This window comes from Canis aureus, chromosome 4 (assembly GCF_053574225.1).
Source record: "Canis aureus isolate CA01 chromosome 4, VMU_Caureus_v.1.0, whole genome shotgun sequence".
NCBI lineage: Eukaryota > Metazoa > Chordata > Mammalia > Carnivora > Canidae > Canis > Canis aureus.
In genome coordinates this window covers 37265143-37290092 of record NC_135614.1, presented here as the reverse complement: position 1 = coordinate 37290092, position 24950 = coordinate 37265143, and the positions used below count along the sequence as shown (strand labels likewise).

General features: G+C 40.7%; 1 protein-coding gene across 13 annotated transcripts in view; it reads left to right on the top strand.

The window, feature by feature from the left end:
* MCC (MCC regulator of Wnt signaling pathway) overlaps positions 1–24950 on the top strand; it is a 302034-nt gene that overhangs the window by 120639 nt on the left and 156445 nt on the right. Inside the window, exon 1 of one of the 13 annotated variants that reach the window (XM_077895339.1) lies at positions 19966–20052. The exons of the other annotated variants lie outside the window; for them this stretch is intronic. Within the exon in view, the coding sequence (XP_077751465.1) occupies positions 19999–20052 (54 nt within the window). The 5' untranslated portion in view covers positions 19966–19998. Of the gene's footprint in view, positions 1–19965; positions 20053–24950 lie in introns of those variants that run through there. 13 annotated transcript variants of the gene reach the window in all.

Genomic DNA, 24950 nt, shown 5'->3' with positions numbered 1-24950 from the left:
AACATAAAATTTTTACACAGAAGCTCTATCTTTGGACATACTCATTTGACTTATACCTATCCATTTCTTCTTTTGACATTATTAATAAAAGCAAGCCTGGTTGACCTCTGTTCCTATAGGATTATAAAAACTGAGCCACTATAGAGGAAAGCCATGTGCTATTCCACAAATTAGCAAAATAAAGTTTTGCAAGTTGGTTTAATTTTTCTTTCAACATCTTTCTGATCAGCCCAAACAAATTAAGTTATGCCTATAAGTTAAGGAAAACTAATTGAGTTGGTGGGAGAGTGGGTGACAGAGAATTAGAAGCTGATGTTGTAGCTTTTTTAGACTATCTAAAGTAGAAACAGAGCTTTGGGTTAAGGACCTGAATTATCCCACTATGTTCTGCCAAAGTATCAATACTTTGTATTGCCAAATTCATCTCAACAAATACATGGTGCTAAGAAGCGGGAAAACAGTATCATAAGAGCAAACTCTAATATTAAGAGATGACAGTTCTTTGGAAGATTGCTAAAAATCCCAGCTCTCTCCTCTAATGAAGAGTCAGGTGGAGATGGGTTTTGGCATCAGACATTCATTCTACTCACCAGCTTTGTGACTTTGGATAGTTACTCTAACCTCCATGGATTTCCATTTGTATGAGTGAAAAATAAAATTGGGAATTGTGAAGATTGGGGAGGGGATGGAAGGGAGTAGAGTAGCAGGGGCTAGATAATGAAAGTCCTTTACCATCTTCTCACATCTTGTGTCAGACAGAACATTAGAAAATTTGGGCAAGCATTCCTCACCAGTTAGGGTTTCCAGATAGGTCACACCCCTGGATGGTTTTCTTTGGGGCTTTTAAGATGGAGTTTTTGCAACTACATAATTCTCTAGGTATCTGTCTAGCTCTGGGTCGATATTCCAGGCAGGATATTGTGCTGGATACAATATTCCTATTAATGCAGCTGAGTTTGGATTGTCATTTGGGGCATTTAATGCAGTGTTCTTCTCCATGCATATTTGCAGCCAAAACCCTTGGGTGAGGCTTGGCCCTCTCCTCAGGAGAGCCATGTCTTGGGGGAAGAAGGTTGCTGAGTTAATGACCTTGATATTTTAATCAGGACTGAAAACCAGTTGTATACTCTTTTCTTTTTCTTTTCATCTTTTCTTTTTCTTTTCATCTCATTTAAGAAAGGAAAATAATTTTTTAAAATTTTATTTATTTGAGAGAGAGAGTGAGTGAAAGAGCACGAGCAGGGGGAGAGAGAGGGAGAAGCAGACTCCCTGCTGAGCAGGAAGCCTGATGCGGGACTCCACCCCAGGACCCTGAGATCATGACCTGAGCCAAAGGCAGACGCCTAACTGACCAGGCCACCCATGTACCCTGAAAAGAATGTTTTTAAGAGTAGTTTTATAGGTTTTCTCCAACCTGGCACCTAAAGGAAAAAAAGAAAGATTTGAAAAAGGTTGTATATTGAAAACATTGAAATTTAGCGATACTTAGTTTTAAAAAATCTTCTCAGGGCAACTGGGTGGCTCAGTGGTTGAATGTCTGCTTTCAGCTCGGGTCGCGATCCTGGGGTCCTGGGATCGAGTCCCACATCGGGCTCCCCACAAGGAGCCTTCTTCTCCCTCTGCCTGTGTCTCTGCCTCTCTCTATGTCTGTCGTGAATAAATAAAATCCTTAAAAAAATAAAGAAAATCTTCTCTCGGTCATGCACACATAGCTTAAACTTTTCAAACCTCCCTCCAGTTTGAATCAGGAGGCTATAAGGGACTGCATTTTGGCTGCTAGAGCAAGGAGACTCTAACCTTTTTTTTTTTTTTTTTTTTAAGATTTTATTTATTTTTAGAGAGAGCACAAGTAAGGGGAGGGGCAGAGGCAGAAGGAGAGAGAGAATCTCAAGCCAACCCTGTGCTGAGTGCAGAGCCCGTATGGGGCTCCATCTCATGACCCTGGGATAATGTCTTGAGCCAAAATAAAGAGCTGAAGGCTTGACAGACTGAGCCATCCAGGTACCCCTTCCCTTCTAAATCAGTAACAATACGGAGCAGCTGGGCTTCTGAGAGCCCCAGAGCCCCAGCTGTGTAAGGCCATCTTCTAGCAGCTACATACCCAATATAAATCAAAGGATGCTTTCACTTAAGCTGTTCTACCCACCTGGATACCTTCCACCCAGAATGAGAATTCTTTATACCTGTTGAAATCCTACTCCCAGACTTAGCCCAGATGTTCACTCTCCAGTAAAATCTTTCTAAGTCACCACTGGTGGGAACTTCATGGAGTCTCCTGTGCTGTCTGGTGGCAAATTATTGAGATTTGCACTCTGGCCCTATCATGAACCTGCAGTGGCAGTATGGGCAACACAGTTGTTCGGTATACACCTTTCCATTGTAGATGGTCAGGTCCTCACTGGCTAAATATGCAAGGAGTGTTGACTGTCTGCCAGGCTTTGTGCTAGGAGCTAGACATGGCTTAAGTTTAGGCACTCACCATCCCATATGGAGCTAGCATGTAAATACAAAACTCACCGTTCACTGATGTGAATGGTGTTATATGGTGAAAGGAGGTGACAAATGCTTTAATAGCTTCACATAAGTGTCTCTGTGTAACTTTTGAAGGTCTTAACTTTTGAAGTTGGGGACTGTCTTATTAATCTTTACTTCCATGTCTAACAGAATGCCTGGTGCCTAACAGGCACCCCAGAATATGCATATTAGATGAATCACCATTTAGTTAGCAAAAAGTATGTGTGCCCAATTAACCACACTGTAACACCGGGTCTGGCTTGATGCTCTGATAGAAGAACAGACATGAAGAGTTCCTTTCACATAAGCCATTTGGTAAATGCTAATGGAATGAAAACATTTTATGTGATACGTATAAGGCAGTTTAATCCCTTCTTTTTATAAAAACTTCCTTAAAAGCATGTCAGTTATGAGGAGCTCCCCTGATGGAGAAACTGAGCTGACAGGTAAGAAGTGACCCTGGTGAAGAAGAGCACTGTGACTGTTACCTTATGAAAACATGAATGAGGACGCTTCCAGCAGAGTCCAATGAACTGACACGGAGCACCAGGCAGTTCTACCTGGTGAGAGCAGCTGGGCCTCTGGCTTCGTGGTTAGGGAAGAACAGATGATGCAGAAGCACAGCTGGCAGGGAGCTGGTCCTGGGGAGAGCACCGTGGGGACTGTTAGAAGCACCAGGATGGCAGGCAGGATGGGCACTCAGAATGCATGGGGGGTCCTGCAGTCACAGCTGAAGAAACTCACTTATCCTTTACAGTGACCAGTTTCATGATCTTACTTTTATGCAATGATGGTTTGGGGGCTGCAACTTTTACTTGTGGAGAAAGGAACTATCCAGATGGAGGATCTTCATTTTGGTTTGAGGTTTGCATTTTGTGGTTAACACTGTAAGCCCAACACCTCTCATTTGTCAGTGCTGCCACCATTTCCATTCATTCATACTCCTCCTTTTGCTGCACCTTTCCATTGGACTAGGTATCCAGTAGCTGGGGAAACTGAGGCCCAGAATATAAAGTCAGATTTAACCTCACTCTTCTGATGGCAATGTGTAGTCAGAATATAGCTAAGGGCACTGAGCATTCTCTCATTTTTATTCCATTCTATAGTTAAAGATGCAAGGTACTTTTGTTGGATGCTATCCGTTTAGTCTTTGGAGTTCATATATATTATCTCTTACCTTCTTAAACACTGACTTCAGCTACTAGAAACAATGCAGCAGCCAAGCTAAATTCCTTTGAGTCTCAGTAAAAGTATAGCTCACCAGAATCTATTTCTGAATTCTAACTGGGACATTTCAAGGCTGGTCATAGTTTTCCGGCAAATAGTACTGGTCTAAAATTTGCCCCATATGGTCTTTAAAGAGGCCTGTGTGCATCCAGAGGCATATTTTGTCAGCAGCAGAACCAGGAAAACTGCTTCTTGGGAATCAAAGCTTCAATTCAAAGTCTATCTTTAGGAATTGTCTAAATTTGGCAACTGTCTATATTGTCTGTTTCTGGTGATTTATTTATTTATTTATTTATTTATTTATTTATTTATTTATTTATTTAATTTTTATTTATTTATGATAGTCACAGAGAGAGAGAGGCAGAGACACAGGCAGAGGGAGAAGCAGGCTCCATGCACCGGGAGCGCGACGTGGGATTCGATCCCGGGTCTCCAGGATCGCGCCCCGGGCCAAAGGCAGGCGCCAAACCGCTGCGCCACCCAGGGATCCTGTTTCTGGTGATTTAAATTAAGTTGTCTTCATTAATTTGTCTTCTAGTTCATGAAGACATTTGTTAGTCTTAAACTTGGAGCTTAGAAGAATGGATATAGGTTTTTAGGGTACTGCTATATCAATATAATTTAATCAATTTGGCTAGTCGAAGCTATGGCTCTCAAAATTAGAAGAGGCTACTTAGGATTATTTCAGACTAAGTCATAAACAGGGTTAATGACAGTTGGCAACATAGAGTGCTGAATGGGGATAGGTAAGACATCAATGACTTCACATAATTATACATATTTTTTTTAATTAGAGAAATAATTTTACCCTTCATAAAATATAGGAAGTCGGAAGAATACTAAGTCAAAATTACTTAAAATTCTGCATCTAGATATATTTGCCATTTCCCTTTTATTATTTTATTTTATTTATTTATTTTATTTATTTTATTTATTTTATTTTGTTTAGTTTTATTTTATTTTTTATTTTATTTATTCTATTTTACTTTATTTATTTATTTTTGTTTTTATTTATTTCTTTTATTATTTATTTATTTATTTATTTATTTAATTTTATTTTTTAAATTCATGAGAGACACAAAGGCAGAGACACAGGCAGAGGGAGAAGCAGGCTCCATGCAGGGAGCCTGATTGATGTGGGACTCGATTCCAGGGCTCCAGGATCATGCTCTGAACTGAAGGCAGACACTCAACTGCGGAGCTACCCAGGTGCCTCCTTTTAATATTTTCTGTTGTATAGAGAAAAAATTGAGATCGTCGAGATCCTAACATGTGCAAATGTGTATCTGTTTTGGATAAGAAGGGCTGACAGTGGAGTATAAGCATTTCTATGTCTGTAGTAGGAATTTTTGTGAAGCCGCTACTTAAGGGCCACCGGCCCACCCCCACCCCCCTGCCTGGAAGGTGAAGAAAGAGCCCATGAGCTACAGTACTCTTCTCCTGTCTGTCTACTCTCCTCTCACCAATGTATCCTGGACAGGGTTGAAAGCAGGGGGGTGAAAATGGAGAAAGAGGAGGAGATCAGTAGTCCTTTTTTTTTTTTTAATTTAAAGATTTTATTTATTTATTAGAGAGAGAGGGGGGCAGAGACACTGGCAGAGGGAGAAGCAGGCTCCATGCAGGGAGCCTGATGTGGAACTTGATCCTGGGTCTCCAGGATCAGGCCCAGGGCTGAAGGTGGCGCTAAACCACTAAGCCACCAGGGCTGCAGGTGGGTTCTTTCTGTGATGGAGTCCACAAATCTGATTCATAACATAATTGATTTTTCTTCATTAGGTTTCTGAAATTCTGGAAGCACTGTCCTGAAAACTTGAAATGTGTAAAGTTTTGAATTCAAAAACGGTGGAGGGCAGCCTGGGTGGCTCAGCGGTTTAGTGCCGCCTTCAGCCCAGAGCATGATCCTGGAGACCTAGGATCGAGCCCCACATAGGGCTCCCTCCATGGAGCCTGCTTCTCCCTCTGCCTATTTAAACAAACAAACAAACAAACAAACAAACCAGCAAACAAATGGTGGAGATGGGTCACTGGGGTCCAGAGTGGACAAAGAGATAGTGCTCTGGGAGGACAGCAATGATGAGCTTACCTCTGTGCTATCACTGGGGGAGGAGAGTGTCAGGCCAGCACTGCTCATTCTCTGTACAAGTCCTCTTCAGCTACACTCACAAAGTGGGAGTAGAAATACCTAAGAAATTATATACCAGCATGTGAAGCTACTTTTCAGGTAATTCAAAACCAAGACATAGGGATGCATAACAGTAGCTTCAGTGAACACGCCCAAAGCTCTTGGTGAGGGATCATAGTGGGCTGAGTGTTAACTGTGCTAAATCGTTTGATACTTGCAGTACCCATTGCAGCTAGCTGATTAGGGAGGTAAAAAAAAAAAAAAAAAAAAAAAAAAAAAAGGTCTGTGTCTAAGGCTCTGGCTCTTGTCAACACTGGTAGGCTTTGGCTCTAATGGTCCCCAGTGTGAGTTGTAAATAGGTGGTATATCCTTGCACAATGCACACGGTTCCTAATTGAGTTGCCGAATTTTAGTGTAAAATCCTACTGAATTCAGCCACATCCTGTTGTCTTTCAGAGAACTTGCATACAATTAATTAGTAAATAAGGCAGTACACTAATTTCTTAAGAGGAATAATGGAAACCAATCCAATTTATCTATATTTAACAAAATCCTGCTATCTACTGGGTTTTTTTTTTCTTTAAGTCTTAAAACACAAAGCACAATGGTAACCCCCCAAAAAACCTTGAACCAGTTTTGGGAAGAATTTCCCTCGGATTTCCTCTGTAAGGAATCTAGAGCCAGTCACGAAGAGTGCTGGGCACTGGCCCTGAAGTAGCTCTTGTGTTCCTAACAGCCAGTGTACTTGGCTCTAACAGCATTTGAGAAGACAAATGTACCCGGTGCTAGGCTGCAAATGGATGAAAGCAGTGTTGATCTTCATCTGTCAGAACAATTAACATGAGTAAAATACTTGCCCTACTTAAAGGAGATGGAGGGAGGGGAAGAGGAGGAGAGGGGGGAGTGTGCTCTGTACTACTGTTCATAAGATTAATGTTGCTGTATGGACAGAGAGAGCACTGGATTTATTTTCTGAACATTACATGGATTTACAGGGATGTCAGTTATTGCTGAAAGCACAGACTGTGTTCTTAAAGGGTCTCTGTAGGGTATTGAATGAGGCAGGCACAGAAGAAGCATGGGGGTGGGGAGTGGTGCCTGAAATATATAGCATTTTTAACAGTAAAGTATGACTTGTTGACCATTTTGTCTTAAACTCTGCTAAATTCAAGGCTTAAAGGTAACTTAGATTCTTAAAGAATGTATAAATATTGTTATAAGATTTTTTTTAATAAAATAAATAGAATAGACAGACATAGGACTGAAGTGACTTGAGACTACAGCTCCATGTTTGCAGGAGGACTTGAGATCCCCTTTGCCTTCCATTAGAGCTGGATCCATGCTACCAGAGTGGGAGGAAAAGAAAACAGCATATTAATTAAGAATGAGACATCTAGGAGGATTTTATTATTCTTTTTTTTTTTTTTTTGGATTTTATTATTCTTTGACAGTGGAAGTGGAATGGGAAAATTGTTGAGGTTAGCAAAAGAATGATAGAAGATGACAGTTTGTGTGAAAAATAATATTTACATGAGTGCTGAATCAAATTTTAATTATAAGGAAGCCTATTGAGGAAGGCATCAGGCTGTTGGCAGAAATTCAGCTGTTGCTGCCAGGGCACGACTTGGGGGCAAAGAGGGAATATAGTGGAGTGACCGACGGCTGTGGGCAGATTGGGTAGTGATTATATTATTCCTTTGGATATGCTCCCTACAATGTCCCTCGTAAATGAATTTCCTGCCCCGTGAGCCCCTTCTCCCTGTTTGTTCTTCTCTTCTTCTAGTCTGCCAGTTAGGAGATAAAATTCAGAGTCCTCTGCTGTCAGTCATGGCTTTCATGGTTCAGTTGAATACTTAGCCACCTTGTTAGAACAGCTGCTGGGTGCTGAGATGTCAAGATGGTCCATTCACCACTGGGATGTCCTCTTTTTGACCGGGGACAGCAGAAAGGTGGCATCCTAGTTAATAGACTGAGAACTAAGAGTAGCTCTAGAATTGCTCTTCTCATATCTTTCTGGAACATATTCCACTTGCACCTTCTCTGTCTGAATTCCTGCTTCTCCTTCTCTGTCTGAGCAGCATCTCTTCTTTTCTCTGGTCCTCATCACCACTCACAGCTTCCTTTCATGCTCTTTCCTCTCTGTGTGCCCAATACATGTTCTGATCTCCCCATTTCCTATAATTACGCTAACCACTGCTCTGAAAAGGAAAGTCATTGAAGAATTGTTATTTATATTGTTCTTTCAGCACGAGAAGTGATATACAGTACTCAGAATTGCATTTAGAGTGTTGGCTCTGGCTTTGGAGAACAGCTGGGAGAGAAGGCCAGAGGCAGTTAGGAGAGATGGCCAAAGCACTCTTACTGCAGTCCAAGTGAGGCAATGGCATCCTGAGTTAGAATGATGATAGTAGGCTGGGGAGGAGTGAATAGTTTCCAGAAAGATTTATGAAATAAGATAAACAGAAAGTAATAAGAATGAGGAGTAGTGAGGAAGAATTCAAAAAAGGATGCCCACGTCTCTGGCTTAAGCCAATAGGCATGTAGAGCCTGGCGCTTGGCACCTCTTGGCTCATTTAGTTGAAGCAGCCAGCAGGGCAGCACAGTGATGGTGGGCGGCGGGGGGTGGCATGGGTTGGCTTTGCAAGAGAAGAGGACAGGTTGGGTTTGGAATGCATTGAGTGTATCTCTGGGTACAGAGGTCTGATACAGGTCCGAGGTATAAGGGAGCCGTTACCATGGCTATTGTGTTTGCGATCAGTGTTTTACTTCTATGTGAGGCACCTGATAGAGCTTCAACAGATGTCATTCACTGTTCACAAGAATTCTGTTGACAATAGTTGTTTTTGGAATTCCAAGTGCCAGCAGCACACTGCAAGAAGTGACTTTCCAGATTTGAGAGTTAACTATTAGCTATTGCACACAGGGCACAGTTCCTATGCTCTTGCCACTGATGCTGGGCATCAATGCAATCCTTCAGAACCTAGCCTTATGCCAGCCTTACATCTTTATTATTGTAACCCCCTTACTTTTAATAAGGCATTTTAATATATAAGAAAAGGGAATTTGGGAATTATTTCTTAAGGAGAGATCCAAACGCGAAGCACTTACCTGTTATAACAGACACTTTGTTTGAGGTGGAGAAAATAGAATTATCTCTTTAATTTTCTAATCGATACTTGAACTTGACTTTTTAATTTTTTTTTTAATGGCAAAATCAACTCCTTGAGGGCAGCCCAGGTGGCTCAGCGGTTTAGCGCTGCCTTCAGCCCAGGGCCTGATTCTGGAGACCCGGGATCGAGTCCCACGTTGGGCTCCCTGCATGGAGCCTGCTTCTCCCTCTGCCTGTGTCTCTGCCTTTCTCTCTCTCTCTCTCTGATGAATAAATAAATAAAATCTTAAAAAAACAAACAAACAAAAATCAACTCCTTGAAAATCAGCACAGGAATGTAGCCAACAGACTTGAAACTGTTTCACTCCTGCTGGTTGGGAGTAGGGTTAGGGATGGGGGCAGGAAAAAAGGGAGTATTTAATGCAGTGGTTTTCAAACTTGTTTTTTATCTGGACCTATGCTGATCACAGCATATTAAATTTACTCTAGAATGATTCATGGGTCAAGACCCCCAGGTTGAAAATGTGATAAGTACTCCAGGGATAGCTTGGAACCAACCACTTTCTCTTTCTTAGAGTTAACTGTATGTTAGAATATAAGGAATACCATGTGATCTTTAGTTTATTCCCCAGTTATTCCATAGCAAATTTGCAGTCTCATACAACCTCCCTAATGTTTTTCTGAGCAAGTTGAACGAGGCTTTCAAAAGTCAAATTATGATGGATATAATATCATCTATACTTATCTGTCACTGCTTCCCCTGCAGTTTGACTGGCTAATTGAACCCCAACTCTAGTAATCTGATTTGCATTTTCCCTGTCAAATGTGCCACTCTATGAATAGCTAAATTAACTGAGTCTTCCTGGAATATACCCAAATGTTGAGAACCATTTAGGACTTTTCAAAACCATTTGGTCTATTAGCTCTGTCTTGAGATAAGCAGAATAAATGATTCCCTGACATCAAAGGGAAACTAATTGTAGTACCTCTTTCCAGCTTTGAGTCATCAAAGCTTGGCTGTCTCAAGTAAGTTCTAATAGGGTTCATTATTTTGTTTGTTCTACGTTTGATAATTCTGAGATAATTTTACATTTGCATTGTTAATATCCATTTTTCAAAATTTGTTGACATGTCTATTTATTTTCAAGAATAATAATTTATTAACCTTCCCTTTCAAGGCACAAAAGCTATGCGTTCTGTTGGAACAAGTCAAATACATATAAGTATCCCATGAAAAAGCCAACCTTTTCCTCCTATATTTCCATCTTCCTCCTTAATGCATGTTAACAAGTTGCTGTTTATTCTTCAATACCCATGTATGCTCATATAAAACATATAAATATGGCAAACATTTTTATAGAAATCAGACTACATACATCCTAATTTTAACTTCTTTAAAATTTCAACAATTTAAAATTTTTCTAAGATCATGGTTTTCTGAGATCTCCAGATCTCGTTCTTTTTCAAAGCTGCAAAATATGGATATGTCAGTTTATTCATTTGCTCCCCTGTAGATGAGCACTCTGTGTTTTGGTTTTATTCAGTTGTTGTCATCATTACATTGCTATAGTACCTTTGTAAGTAGATCCTAAAATGAGTAAATTAGGTCAAAAGAGGTGCTCCCTGGATATCCTAAATAATACATGTGATCCTTACCAGTGGGCTGAGCACAATTCACATCACTCCTTCCAGCCTCTACCAGTAGGCTGATTTTTCTTAGTTGAGATCCTTTAGCAAGGCACTGAGTCAGCCCATCTGTTGGATCCAGGTTGCTTCTCTCTGAACCCACCCATGTCCTGGGCCATGGGTCTTTGAAGGTCCTAAGTCTTTCTTAGCATTGGCTCTTTTCTTTCTTTCTTTCTTTCTTTCTTTCTTTCTTTCTTTCTTTCTTTCTTTCTTTCTTTCTTTCTTTTTTTTTTTTTTTTAAAGATTTTATTTGTTTATTCATCAGAGGCAGAGACAAAGGCAGAGGAAGAAGCAGGCTTCCTGTGGGGAGCCCAATGTGGGACTTGATCCCACGACCCTGGGATCACACCCACAGCTGAATGCAGACACTCAACCGCTGAGCCACCGAGGTGTCACTCCTCTATGACTTTTTTTTTCTCTATGACTTTTTAAAAGCAATTTGCTGACCTCTACTACTCAATGACGATACAAAAGGGACCCCATTCTAGTAAGGTTTCTGTGATTCTCAAGCATATATTTCTACTTGGTTATTTTAGTCCATCTTATTATACCCCAAAGTTCCTCTTCTCTTTCTTTTGTCCTTTGTGTTGCTATTGCAGTAATTTAGGGAAGTTTCCATCTTTGAATTTGTTATGCCATTGGTCAGAGTGGGGTGCAGTGACCTGTAAGTCCCTGATACACCTCTGCTCGGTTTCCACACAACAAGTGCAGAGTCAGGGTGCTATTTTAGCTGTTTTGAGTTAGGGATACTAAACCAAATAAGATATTCAAGACAAAAAAAATTCAAGACAAATAAGATATTCAGCCCCTTGTTTTCATTCATTCAGCAACTATATGTGTGCTTGCACTGGACTAGCTGCTAGGAATAGAATATGCTGAGGGAAAAACAGGCATGTGTTTATCCTCAAGGAATTTGTGTCTGGGTTAAGGAGAGCCACGACATAGAAAATTGCAATAGATAAAATGTCTGTGTTTTTTAGGTGACATTTCAGGCTTACACATGACTTCACTGACTTTGGGGTTGGGATGGGGATGGGGAGAGTGAAAGTTTAATGTTCTGGTTCATGCCTTTTGAGACATCTTCATAGCAATTTTACATGAAGAATAAATAGCTAAAATATTTTTGAAAAACAAAGGGGATATTTTACATTAATGTAACATTAAACATTAAAATACTGTCATTTAAAATAGCATAAAAGAAAAAATAAAATAGCATAAAAGGATTTAGTTATATCATAATGGCTACAATAAGAACAGTACAAAGTGTTTAATTATTTAGTAGTACTAGGACAATTATTATGTAAAACCAAATTTGGATTTGTAATTTATGTATATAATGAAATTCCATATGGGATAAAATTTTTTAAAATGACCATATTTTTAAAAATTAAGAAAATTTAGTGATTAGAGTGGAGAATAAATTTCTAAACAGAGGGAAATATCTGTAAAGGAGAAGATTTATGGAGATAACTTAATATAAAACATACGTGTAAAAAATGCTAAATATGTAAGTTAAAAAGTGAACAGTCGGGGCATCTGGATGACTCAGTGGTTGAGCATCTGCATTTGGCTCAGGTCGGGATCCTGGGATGGTCCTGCATCGGGCTCCCTGTAGGGAGCCTGCTTCTCCCTTTGCCTATGTTTCGGCCTCTGTGTCTCTCATGAATAAATAAATAAATAAAAATCTTAAAAAAGTGAACAGTCAACTAGGAAAGAATATTTTCAGATACATACGGTGAAAGACAAATATCCATAATACACATCAAACTTTTAAGAAGTCAACATCCTGTCAAAATGGGCAAAGAACATGAAAATAGAAAAATAAAGCCACGGGGGGCCTGAGTGGCTCAGTCGATTAAGCATATGGCTTTGGCTCAGGTCATGAACTCGGGATCCTGGGATCGAGCCCCACATAGGGCTTCATGCTCAGTGGGAGGGTCTGCTTCTCCCTCTGTCTCCCACCTGCTCAAGCTCATCTCCGTCTCTTTCTAAATATAGATAAAATCTTTTTTTTTTTAAAGAAACCACATGTCTAATAAACTTATGAAAAAATCTTAGCTTCAAATAATCAAGGAAATGAAGACTAAAAGTCATTTTTGAACCATATTGGCAGAGTTTTTATGTGGTATATCTAGATTTGCTGGAAGTAAAGCAAAATGGGTACATCTGACAGAAGTATATATTGCAACAGCTTTTCCTCAGCTTTTGTGAAGGAAGCAATTTCACATTCAGAGGCTTTGGGCAAATAATTCTATCTCCAGAAATTTGCCTAATGCTCTTCCCTGCAGGGTTATACAAAAGGAGAACTGGTCTCACATCCATTAACTGGTTGTTGGTTAGATTATGAAACATCCTGTACATAGGCGATTATATCAGGGTGGACAGATGGCCATGGGTGAGGTCTTCTTTCTTTTAGCCTGGTTTGTTCTGGGTTCTGTCAGTGTTTAAAAGGTGTGGAGAAAGAGCAAACTCTGGCATTTGCCACCCCTGGTCCTTTATACTCAACAAGATTACTTGGAAGGGAAGATCTGTAAAGATTTCTCAGCTCTAACCCTGTAGGAAGTATGTGACCACATATGAAATGAAAGGAAGATGAAGCATATTCTGTATCCAGGTGAATTGCTGAAGAAGCTGTAATAACCTCCAAAGCCTTACCTTGGCTATTAAATCACCTTAAAGAAGTGATTTTGACACCTGAGATGTTTACCTGTGTTGTTTTGTGGTCACACGGACAGAAGCTGTGCCAGCCAGCTCTGAATCTTGTCTAATTTTTAAAAAAATTTTATTGATTTATTTCGGGGGGTGGTGGGAGGGGCAGATGGAGAGGAAGAAGCAGGTTCCGAGCTGAGCAGGGAACCTGACTTGGGGGCTTGATCCCAGGACCCTGCGATCATGACCCAAGTCGAAGGTAGACACTTCACTGACTGAGCCAGGGGCCCCTCTTGTTTCACTTTTAAGTGGAATGTGGTCATCAGTATTAAGGTTTGAGCTGAATTATGTTCATTTGGTGTGAACTGTCCACTGGTATGTGTCTCTGTTGTCCTCCACTCAACTGAGTGGAAAAAAGTATCCTATGTGTTTTCATATAGCATCCTTTCCCTAAATGATAATTCTTTTCTTCCTGAGGCTCCTACAGTGCCTGAAGTCAAGCAGTCACATTTGGATAGCTTTCCATTTTACTTTCTGTAGGCCAAAAAGTTCAGCTGATAGTAGATCGATCATGGAAGCAGGGAAGGGAGAACATTTTTTAGGTGGCACTTCCTACAGCAGTGCCAATTACCACTGAGTTCCACGACTTCTCAGTTAACAACCTCTGAAATAGTGTGTGTGCCTTAAAACCTCAAAATTTCTGGAGAAATCCTTCCCAATAACTGCTGCTTTTCTTGGAGGCTGCCCAAGAACCACTATGAAATGACAGGGGACATAGAGCCACCAAATTACATTTTCTGGGTTAAGAGGGTTTTCACCTTCTGCTTGTCTGTGCATTTTTGCCCCTATTGGCTAACTGCGAGACAGAACCTTAATACGTTTTGGGGCAGGGATGCAGACTAATCAGTATCCAAGTGATGAAATAGCTCTATTTTTTGTGCTTCCTCCTTTAGTGTCCAGAGTTAAGAAAATGCCTCCCTGTCTGTTGGGTAATTATGTTGGACCATTGCTGTGGTCATGCCTTGCAGAATTTATCTTGGGAACTTCCTCGTGGATGCACAAAGTTGTGATAATTTGTTTCATGTGAAAGCAGATATCTGAGTGAACTTGGAGTAACTCACTTTCTGTGATTCATTGAGGTCATGGCCACATGCCCCAACAAAGCAGAAATGTTCCACTGGAGCACCTGACATATTTGCAGCCCAAGCTTTAGGGACAGTTGTCCCCAGTACTTCAGTGAACTGTCTGTTCAAATGCAGAAATCCCAGGGTGGGAGCCAGACACCCATCCTTTCTCTGTAAGGTCCCTTGGTGGGGGGGTGGGGGAGGTGGAGCATCAGAAGTGCTTGCTCATACTGTAACTACTGACTCCATTAGCAGAGAGACTCTTGTCCATAACATGACTTCTTTTCAGACTTCATAAGCAGGCATCGTAAAGTATGCAAGAGAAGAATTTTAAAGACCCAGGTAAGAGGAGTTAAATATAAAAGTCAGTAAAAACCCCCCTGAACTATATCATATAACATTTTATAGTGCTTGTAACTATAATATTTATATAAACATTTTCCTTTCTCCCCAGTAGTATCAGAGGGAAGTAGATATGGTGAATATTAGCTTCCATAGGTCAGATAAGAAGCACAGGAGTGGGTAAGGCTAGAGAGAGGTGGGGCCTTGAGGTACGTTAGTTACAGATACACACACAAAAAAACAGTGAATGATGGGAACATCATTCATGTGGTTGTGTTTTATCAGAAATTTTCAGCAATATGGCTTCCTGCGTGAGAGGTGGGAAAATTGCATATTGTCCAATCCTACAAGAGAAGGATGTTTCTGCCATAGGGTAGAAATAAATAACATTGAAGAAAAGGGGGCAAAAAAAAAAAGTGGGACCAGATATGTCCTGCAGCTCCATCTGTCCTTGTTTAAAACAAGTAGTTGCTGGAAGGAAAAAGAAAAAAAACTAATGTGGATGCCACATTAATTATTTCTTTCCATGAAATAATGGAAAGATCTTTCCTGTCCATGATCTTTAAAAAAAAAATTTGAGCATTTCATTACAATTCCCAATTTTACACTAGAGGTGAGGTCTGGGGTAGATCCATCAAATTCTATCGTGGTAGCTATAACCAATGTATCATACACTTGCCATCCTCAGAAGAAAGTGCATTCTTTAACCAAAGTGAAGTTGGACAATGTGTAAATGCTGGAGCAGAGTAGCAACATATCACTGTGCCTATCTCCCAAGCAGTGCACTTTGCTGGCTGGTCTCTGAATTGCTTCTTGCTGCCCGAATACGTACTATTGAAGAAACGAGGCATTTTGTTTTCTAGACAGTCCTCTGATTGTTCCCCACACTCACACAGGAGTGCCTGGCTGCAGAGCTTTCTATTTTTCTCCTAGGTCATTCCACAATAGTTCAAAAGGTGATCTGTCATGGGGAAGAGGGCAAATCAATGCATTTTAAGAAACCTGCCCTTGTTTCTCCCCATGGCCAGAATGTGACCTGCACAGAAAATCTGAACCTGAGCATTAACCTCGTTGGCTCTGCACCTGAGCAGTTTGACCAGCTCTGAATGAGAGAATTCTTTGAGAACAACCTCAAGCTGTTTCTTAGTCCACAACTCAATTCCACCAGATTATCTAAGTATGAATACTCCTCCATGTGCTTGGCTGTGAGGGGGTGGGGATGCCATCATAGGAGATGATGCAAGGAGAAGGCTTCGACACATTTCGCTATGGGACCGATGCTGCGAGAGGTCTTTGAAACAGCATATTTTTTGAAAAAAAATGGAGGTATAATTGACATACAACTTTATGTTAGTTTCAGATGTATAACGTAATGATTCAGTATTTGTATATATTGCAAAATGATCATGACCATGTCTAGGTTAACATCCACGATCACACATAATTACAGGATTTTTTTTCCTATTATGAGAACTTTTAGGATCTCCTTTCTCAGCAATTTTCAAATGTGCAATACAATTTTGTTAACTATAGTCACCATGCTGTGCATTATATCCCCAAGGACTTAATTTATTTTATAACTGGAAGTTTATACATTTGACTCACTCTACTCATCTCACCAGTCTCTTCCCCCATTATCTCCCCCTCCACCAGTCTGTTCTCTGCCTCTGTGAGCTTGGTTTTTGTTTTGTTTCACCCAAAGGGCCCATTTTGTTTTTTTGACCTATAATGCTAATTCTCATCATGATTTTTTCTTCATTTTCCTTTCTCCTTCTGGGTTTCTTGACTTCCTTCTGAATTAAGAGGTGCCTCCATGTGTATGGCATGTCCATTTTATTTCTTCTTTCCCCCATCCTTTGGATTGATTTCCTTCCCCTCTTCCCTCTTCCTTCTTATCCACAAAACAGCAAAAGAATATAAATCAATATCCTTCTTCCCTAGTTGGCATCTGGGATGGTGACAATTTGAAAGTTCTTATATAGGGAGGATTCAGGATGTTCTGGGACAGGGGGTTTTGGTGGTGGTGGGAGGATGGAGGCACAGGGGCCTTGCCTTAAGCCAACAAAATCTCTACCTGGATTGATCACTTCTATTAGATGCCTACAGGGGAGCTGGTGGATATTATGAAGGCTGAAGCCTGCCTGAGTTATTGTTACTAGTCTGGCCCAAATTCAAGGGATCTTTGCTTTATAGACTTTAAGGGGTAAAATGCAGTACATGGAATTAGCATTGCCAAGTCTTTTGTCCTTGCCTTGCTCTCCCCTCCCCACCTTCAGTCCCTTTGCCCTCTTCTTCCCCACCCTCATCCACTAAGAAGGCTTTAATAACCACAGACACAGCAGAGAAGCACAGGTTACCATGGCCTGCACCCTGTTCAAACTTGGAGATTTGGGATTCCATAAACTGCAGGAGTTTTTATACATATGGTATATTATGGAATTTGAACTCACCATAGGCAAGGTCTGCTTTATATTACCATCTTTCATAGCATAGATTTATCATTCTGTGTACTCTATTTCTGTGGAAATCAATTTATGGAGTATGGCTAATCTTTTTAAAAAGTTGTGGGTTGTTTTTTTAAGTACATGAAAAGCTGTGTTTTTGTCCTTAAAATGCAGTAGGATAAAGAAATGCAAGTATGTTTTTTCACAAGGTTTCAAAGAACAAATCATGGAAAGCACTGGTCTTAGTGGATATGAAGCTACTCTTAACATCTGGAATTTATTAAGAAAAAAGAACACATATTCAGCAAAATTGTAACACTGCACATTTAAATTATCAATTCCTTAAGGCTCCCTCACTGCCATGTTGATGTGAGTGTGTACTACAGTCTGTAAGCTCCAGATCGGCTTGTTGGGGCATGTCTGAGGTTTCATGCACACTGGGTATGTGAAATGACTAAAGAAAAGTCAGCTGCTTAGCCTTGTTGCTCTATAAAGACACTCTCTGGCTCTGTGTATCCGCAGGAAATGATATGTTCCCACTTTTGCTTCGTGAACATAAATCTATTGCCCAAAAGAATGTAAAATCTGGAATGAGGCAGGTTAACTTTGTAATTTAAAAACAAACAAGGGGTAATGGAAGGGGAGGTTGGGCAGGGGATGGGGTGACTGGGTAACAGGCACTGAGGGGGGCATTTGATGGGAGGAGCACTGGGTGTTATACTATATGTTGGCAAATTGAACTCCAATTAAAAAAATATACAAAAAAAAATCCCGAGATGGTAGGCAATTTTTGAATAATTTTAGTTTCTTTTAATATGCCAATTGAAAGCGCAAACTGATCCATATGTTAGGAGGGATTGTTTTAAAGATAGAAAGGGAGGTTATTTCTCTTCCATTGCAATTTAAAGGGGAAATTCTCTGTACCTTTTTCCCCCTGTTATTTTGGGAGAGGGGGAGCTCTTCCCTAATGTATCAATCATTTTAAATACCCAATTCCAAGGCAGCCATTGTGGGTAGCTCCTGTCTCTGCGGGTATGTAAATGCTCTAGTTCTCAGTCTATGGGTTGTAGCCGGGAACCTAGTGCACAAATCCTGTGCTCCTGTAAATGCTGCTCCCTTAACATTACTGTCACTGAGATTTTTTTAAAAGCCTAGAAAACAGCCCCCCCCCCCAAAAAAAAATGAGGTGCTGTTACTTTCCTGGAAATAAGCTCTGGTTTTCTTTGCCACAAGAAGAGAAATGTCCTCCATAGTCTGTGTATTAACTCCACCCCCCCCCCCTTTTTTTTTTTTGCCTCAGCTCATCTCTTGGTGTAAAAGGAGAGAATCATCAGACTGGAATGAATCTCAAGGGCCTGTAGAGGAAACTCCCAGGCAGCACTGCCCCCATAGCCTGGAGAGATGAGACTCGCCCCTGTCTTGAAAGGTTTTCTGGGAGTGGAATTCCAGAGCCATTGTGGCACCTTCTAAGATGTAACAAGCTTCAGTGTCAGGAAAGACTTTAGGAGCAAACCCAAATCCTCATACTGAAATATAAACTCATTATCTTGGGCTGTATATGCTGGTGGCTCTCAGAGTAAGAGCTCATTGTATGCCTGTCAGCTAGTGCTAATTGGCCTTCATCTTTCTTGCCTCAGAGCTAAATAATCCCATTTCACATTTGTGATATTTTTCTGGGAGCCCAGAACTAAGCTCAAAATTTTTAATAAACTGATGCCCTGGACTGAGATTGATGGGAAGATTATCTCACAGTGTCTTTTGATTTGTACTCCTGTTTATCCATCTCAGAATGGTGTTTGCATTTAAAGTATAGTAACACCAGCACAGTTTTATAATAAGCATTTCAGAATTTTGCCTGCACAGGACAATGCACTCTAGCCTCTAAGGAGATTGCTTTGAAATATCTGGCACAATCTTGCTTCCTGTTTTATCCACCCTCCTACCCCGTGTTTGGTCCTAATGCCTAGTGATTGACAGCGTCAACTTCTTTAGCAGTGAGGCTAAGCTTTTAATAGTTTGAGTAAATTTTAGGGTTTGTATTATTGAAACTGCAGTATTTCTGGTCGCTACTAGATTTTGGCTTCCCTTTGACATTTTTATTTAGGTTGCAAATGTTTCCTTCTTAAACAGCCTAGGAATCTTTAATACTTTTTCTGCTCATTGTTTTCTGCTCTCAGGAAACAAAATAAGGCAGCTTTAGAGAATTTTTATTGGCATTCTAGTGCTCTGTCTATAAGAAGCTAAGAGGACAAGGTGTATTGGGGAGGGGGTAGATGTTGCAAGAAAGTCAAAAGTTAGGAATCCCCTGTTGGGGCATGGTGTGTTTGAACTAATAATCAGGCAAACTTCTTGGATATGGGAAAATATGCACTTCCTCCCTTATGAGCAAAGGAGGAATTTGATCTGCAAGTGAACCTATGTGATGGGAAGAAAGCAATGCCCTATCCAAAATATGTGATGAAGAAACACCATAACATCTAGGAGGCCCTGTGCTAAAGCTCCCCACCTCCCGAGCAACCAGGTAGTTTGTCCACATCATTCAGCTAAATCAGGAAACATACTTGGTTTTGTTGTGAGCGGTGCCTTACAGGCTGGGAGACGGTGTCGTGCACCTTCCTCACTGGGGGCTCCTTTCATTTGAAAAAGTCAGAGACCACTCAGAGTGTCTGTGCCCAGAGGAACACTTCTTTCATCAGCCCTCCGGTGTGGCCTCCTCTTGATCTTTCTTGCTGCTTTGCTTCCAGGTTGTTGCGGAAGGCCCAGGACAGCAGAAGGGCAGAGATGAGCACTGCTGCAGGAGATCTCATATTGCCCCTAGCTCCCCGCCTGTGGCCAGTGAGTTCTGTCATGACCCCTGCTGCATTTCTTCATTTCAGAGTTAGTCTGTGAAACAGAGGGGTCAGGAAAGGGGAATAAACCCGTAAGAAGGAAAATCATCGAGGCATGTGTGATGGAGTGTGTTCCTTGTAGGTAGAGGGGGATCAAGGGAGGCTTTGTTTATGAAAATAATGCTGATCTGTGATGTACCTGATCTAATTCCTATTGTGGTTTCCAGAGGCAAAGTAGGAGGGCAGGGTGCCTTTGAAGGACAAGGGCTTCTTATAGGAAAGGGATAGGAATGCTGTCAAGCTGGACTCAGACCACAGTGTTTGATCCTAGGCCTTGGCTCACTTGCTTGTGTCACAGCTTTTATCTGCAGTTCTGACATCTTTGTGATTTGGCAATGGATTGTGCAACACTCACCAGGCCCTGGCCAGGCAAGCGCTGGCAGATGGGGTGGAGGGCACACCTGTTTTGGTAGATTATGGGCTCGCCTGTATGCCTGGGGTCTTTATGGGTTTGTTTGGCCCTGCCCTTCACCCGTACTGTAGCTCCTTCCTCCCGGCACTGGGCATGGTCAAAGCAGGTACCAGGTTGCTCACTGAAACTCCCTCTGGTACCAGTGGCTTTTCCAGTTTGTGCAGTAGTGCTAGAAACCGTCTGGTGCTGGGCGCCATCCAGCTCTGCAATCTTGACTCCTCAGGTTCTTTCCCTTGACGCACATCACATCCTGGGATCTGAGAAAGTGCGACCCTCATTCCCATTGCTGGTGATGCCCGATAATGGTAAATGGAATTGGTCAGCTTGGGAGTTTGGGATTTCCAGTACTAGAAAAACTGTGCCCTGTTTTGTTATCTGCAAAATGAAGTAATAATAGCAACTTTCTTGTGAGAATTCAGTAGAACCCGTGTAAGGCAATTGGCATGGTCTCTGGCTCAAAGGAAGTGTGCTGGCCAGAATTCATCTGGAGTGCTGGTCCTGGGTCGTACTTATCAAAAGGAACATTGGCATGCTGGAGGGAGCACTGAGGAATAAAGAATTGTTCTAGAGATTTGATGACTCGGAGAGGGGGGTGATGCTAACAATATAGGGAATTACCTCGAGAGTTTGAAGTATACAAGAGTACTGTATTAAACATAGTGTTTTGCATAAGGTATGTTAAGTATATTTACATGTAGAAAAATGTCTGATGTTCTCAAGTGACATGATCTCTAGGTGATAGGGTTAAGCATAATGTAAATTTTTTATCTGAATTTTTAAATTTTCTTGATGTATACATTTAATAAATATTGTCTGGAGTTCCATCATGCATGAGGCTTGATTCATCTTGTGTGTAGACTGTATCTCTGGGGGCTTGACTTGTCTGCGTTCAGGGAATTCATAGTCTTATGAGGGAAATGGGTCAGCAAAAAGCTTGTATTTGTCAGGTAGTAATAAATGGTATGAAAAATAAAGAGAAGTAAAAGGGTGGGTATGGGGGAGGGAAGAGGGAAAACTTGTTCCAAGGGGTTGGTGGGGGCAGATGGAAAGTAATCTGAATGAACTGAAGGAATGAGAATACGTACATGAAATAATGATTGCCATGTTGATTTCTCTCTTTTGTTGTCAACATGGTGTATTATTATGCATATCGTGCAATTTATTCAACTAATCTTTTGTTTTGCCCTTAAATGAACAGATCTCTGGGTACTACCCTGTTCACAGTAACTTGTGTCTTTTTACTATTTCAAGTATATTTCCATGAAAATTCATTTTGGGGTCATTATATATGTCCTCCTTGGTTCTTGATCGTGTCTTTGTGATTTGAGGAGCCAGGATGTTGGGGGGCAAGGAACACACTGGGCTTGAGGCTAGTCCAGTTTCTAGGCTGTTAAGGACTCTCATGTTTGCATGCTCTCTCGTGCAGGAGCGGCCACGAAGTGAGAGCCATGGATTCAGTGGCACAAGCTGGAAGACCAAGGGTACATGACTGTGATTAGCATGCTCTAAGCTTCAGTGTGATGAGTCATTCTGATTGCTTAATCAGGGTTTTCAAAAACAAGAAGACACATAGTTACCATCACTATTTGCAAGGCGCAATTTTATCTTAACACTTTATAGCAAGCTCAATGCGTAGCATTGATGATCATGATAATTAAGATGATAATAGTCATTGTGGCTCACAGGCAGCACTGTGGTTAAGTGATTTACCTGAAGTCTGTTCTATTAATCTTTACAGCTGTGTATGGTTGACTATGGTTCCCATTTTACAGGGTGAGTAAACGGAGGTTTGGAAAATTTTTAAAGTTTATACAAGGCTGAACCTGGTACTCAGGTCTGGAGGTTTGCTTTGTTTCTGTTTTGTGGTAAATTCTAGGTCTTTAATTCCGAAATAGTTTTTTGCCTTTTTTTTTCTCTCTCTCTTCTCCCTTTCTTATTTTCTTCCTTTTCCGGGAACAAGGGAGTTCTGGTTGGGACTACTGTTGGCTGGGTTAGGTGACTTGGAAAGGACAGAAGATTCAGACTTTTTTTCTTTAACTGAATGCATCATTTTCTGAACAATCAGCAGACCCCTGAAGGGAGAGGACATTTGAACTGATTTGAAATTTGTGTCTCCTGCTCTCCCCTGGTGCTTTGGATTAGAGATACCAATGAGTGTAAAATGGCCCATCAGTCAGCAGCCCGGGGTGAGGAAGGAGAAGTCCTTGGCTTCTCCTACCTGTGCCTTCACTGACATGAGAACTTGTTTATGGCATCAAACATCTGCAAGGGATTTTCTTGAAATGTAGTGCATATTAATAGTTGAGGAATGCATTTAAAAATGACCGCATTGGATAACTCAGTAGTCAACATCTTAGCTGTCTCCTGTGCTTTAATGAAATCTGAAAGCACATGCCTTGAGTTTTGTATACTGACAAATTTCACACGTTTTTATGTGTATCAATATGTTTCTGTATGTGTATCCACGCACACACTCAAATCTAAATCTTCAGTTGTTTTCCCAAAGAAAAAATAAAGTCTCTGATCCAGTAAAAAATGAGGTCCTTCCAAAGCAATTCAACTATTGCTGTAAACATACCTTGTCCTTTGCTGATCTGCAGAGTTTATTGACTATCTCACCATTAAAGGTACTTGGTTTCCCTAGAATAGGGAATTCAATACCTGGTAAATTGGATCAATATAAAAATTTATGAACAATGCAGGCCTTATCAGGGAACTCTTTTACTCCTATTCATATAATTCTCTGTGAGATTTTCTTTTTTTTTAAATAATAAATTTATTTTTTATTAGTGTTCAATTTGCCGACATACAGAATAACACCCAGTGCTCATCCCGTCAAGTGCCCCCCTCAGTGCCCACCACCCAGTCACCCCCACCCCCCACCCTCCTCCCCTTCCACCACCCCTAGTTCGTTTCCTAGAGTTAGGAGTCTTCATGTTCTGTCTCCCTTTCTGATATTTCCTATCCATTTCTTCTCCCTTCTCCTCTATTCCCTTTCACTATTATTTATATTCCCCAAATGAATGAGACCATATAATGTTTGTCCTTCTCCGATTGACTTATTTCACTCAGCATAATACTCTCCAGGTCCATCCACGTTGAAGCAAATGGTGGGTATTTGTCATTTCTAATGGCTGAGCAATATTCCATTGTATACATAAACCACATTTTCTTTATCCATTCATCTTTTGATGGACACCGAGGCTTCTTCCACAGTTTGGCTATTGTGGACATTGCTGCTAGAAACATCGGGGTGCAGGTGTCCCCGATGCATCTGTATCTTTGGGGTAAATCCACAGCAGTGCAATTGCTGGGTCGTAGGGCTCTGTGAGATTTTCTGCCTCAGGGATCACATCAGTATTTAGTACACGCTGAAATATTCATGTACTCTGATTAGTGGGATTTAATTGTTACACCTTTATCTCCTTCGTGATGTGTCATTAGGATGCAATACACCTTGAAATTTAAGTGGGTGCTACCAGTTTATTGCAGTCTTTCTTTTGTCTGTATTTCTTTCTAAATATCCTTGTATATACATATGATTTTGGTTTCCCTTGAAAAAATAACACTACAGAAAGGAAGAATTTGTTAGCAGAAAATACTCACTTTTATTGGCAACTATTGTACTATATTTGTACAGTAAATTAAAAAATAAAACTTTACAATTTTTTTGATTTATCATTTTTTTCCAACCAAAGGTCTCACATGTTACTGAACTGTCCTACTAATATAGAAGTGCAGAAACAAATCATTTTTCCAATAAAACATGTCCAATTGCTCAAGTGGTAATGGTATTTACAGAGTGATATGGTCTGAGCATGTGAGCTTGATAGAGCCATGACCATGTATACCCTCTCACAGGACCATGTGATTGTGATTTCTTGTAGACCCGGCTTGATTTTTCTCCAGTGTCTCCTCCTGGAGCTGTACCTGACTTTATCACCAGTTTTCATCCAAATCCACTGGAGGATGGGTGATTCTGCTTTTGTTTCTTGGCCAGGAATCACTGTATCCTGCAAGTTGTGAGAAGACATGGTGAGGAACAGTCAACCACGTGTGCCATGATAGCAGGGAAGAGGAGAAAGCTTGATTTTATTTTTGAAGATCAGTTAAACTAACCTTTCCTCCCATGTTCTGTTTATTTAGGTTTTCACCTACACTGCAGTATTTTCCTCTTTACCTTGTAGGGTGTGGAAATAGCTGGAGATTAATTTTTCTCTGATAACATCCTGGGTCTCATATCAGATGAATAGTCTTCTATTGGAAGAAGAAGTTCTAGAAGTTTCTATAAAACTTGGAAGTTTTAAAGAATAAATGTCTTTTTCCCCATGCTAATTTTGCAATTCTACTCTCCTCTCTTAAAAAGATAACCCTCTGTCTGAGACCTTCTCTTCTCAATAGTTTCATGGAGATCTGGGAGGATCTCAGAAGTG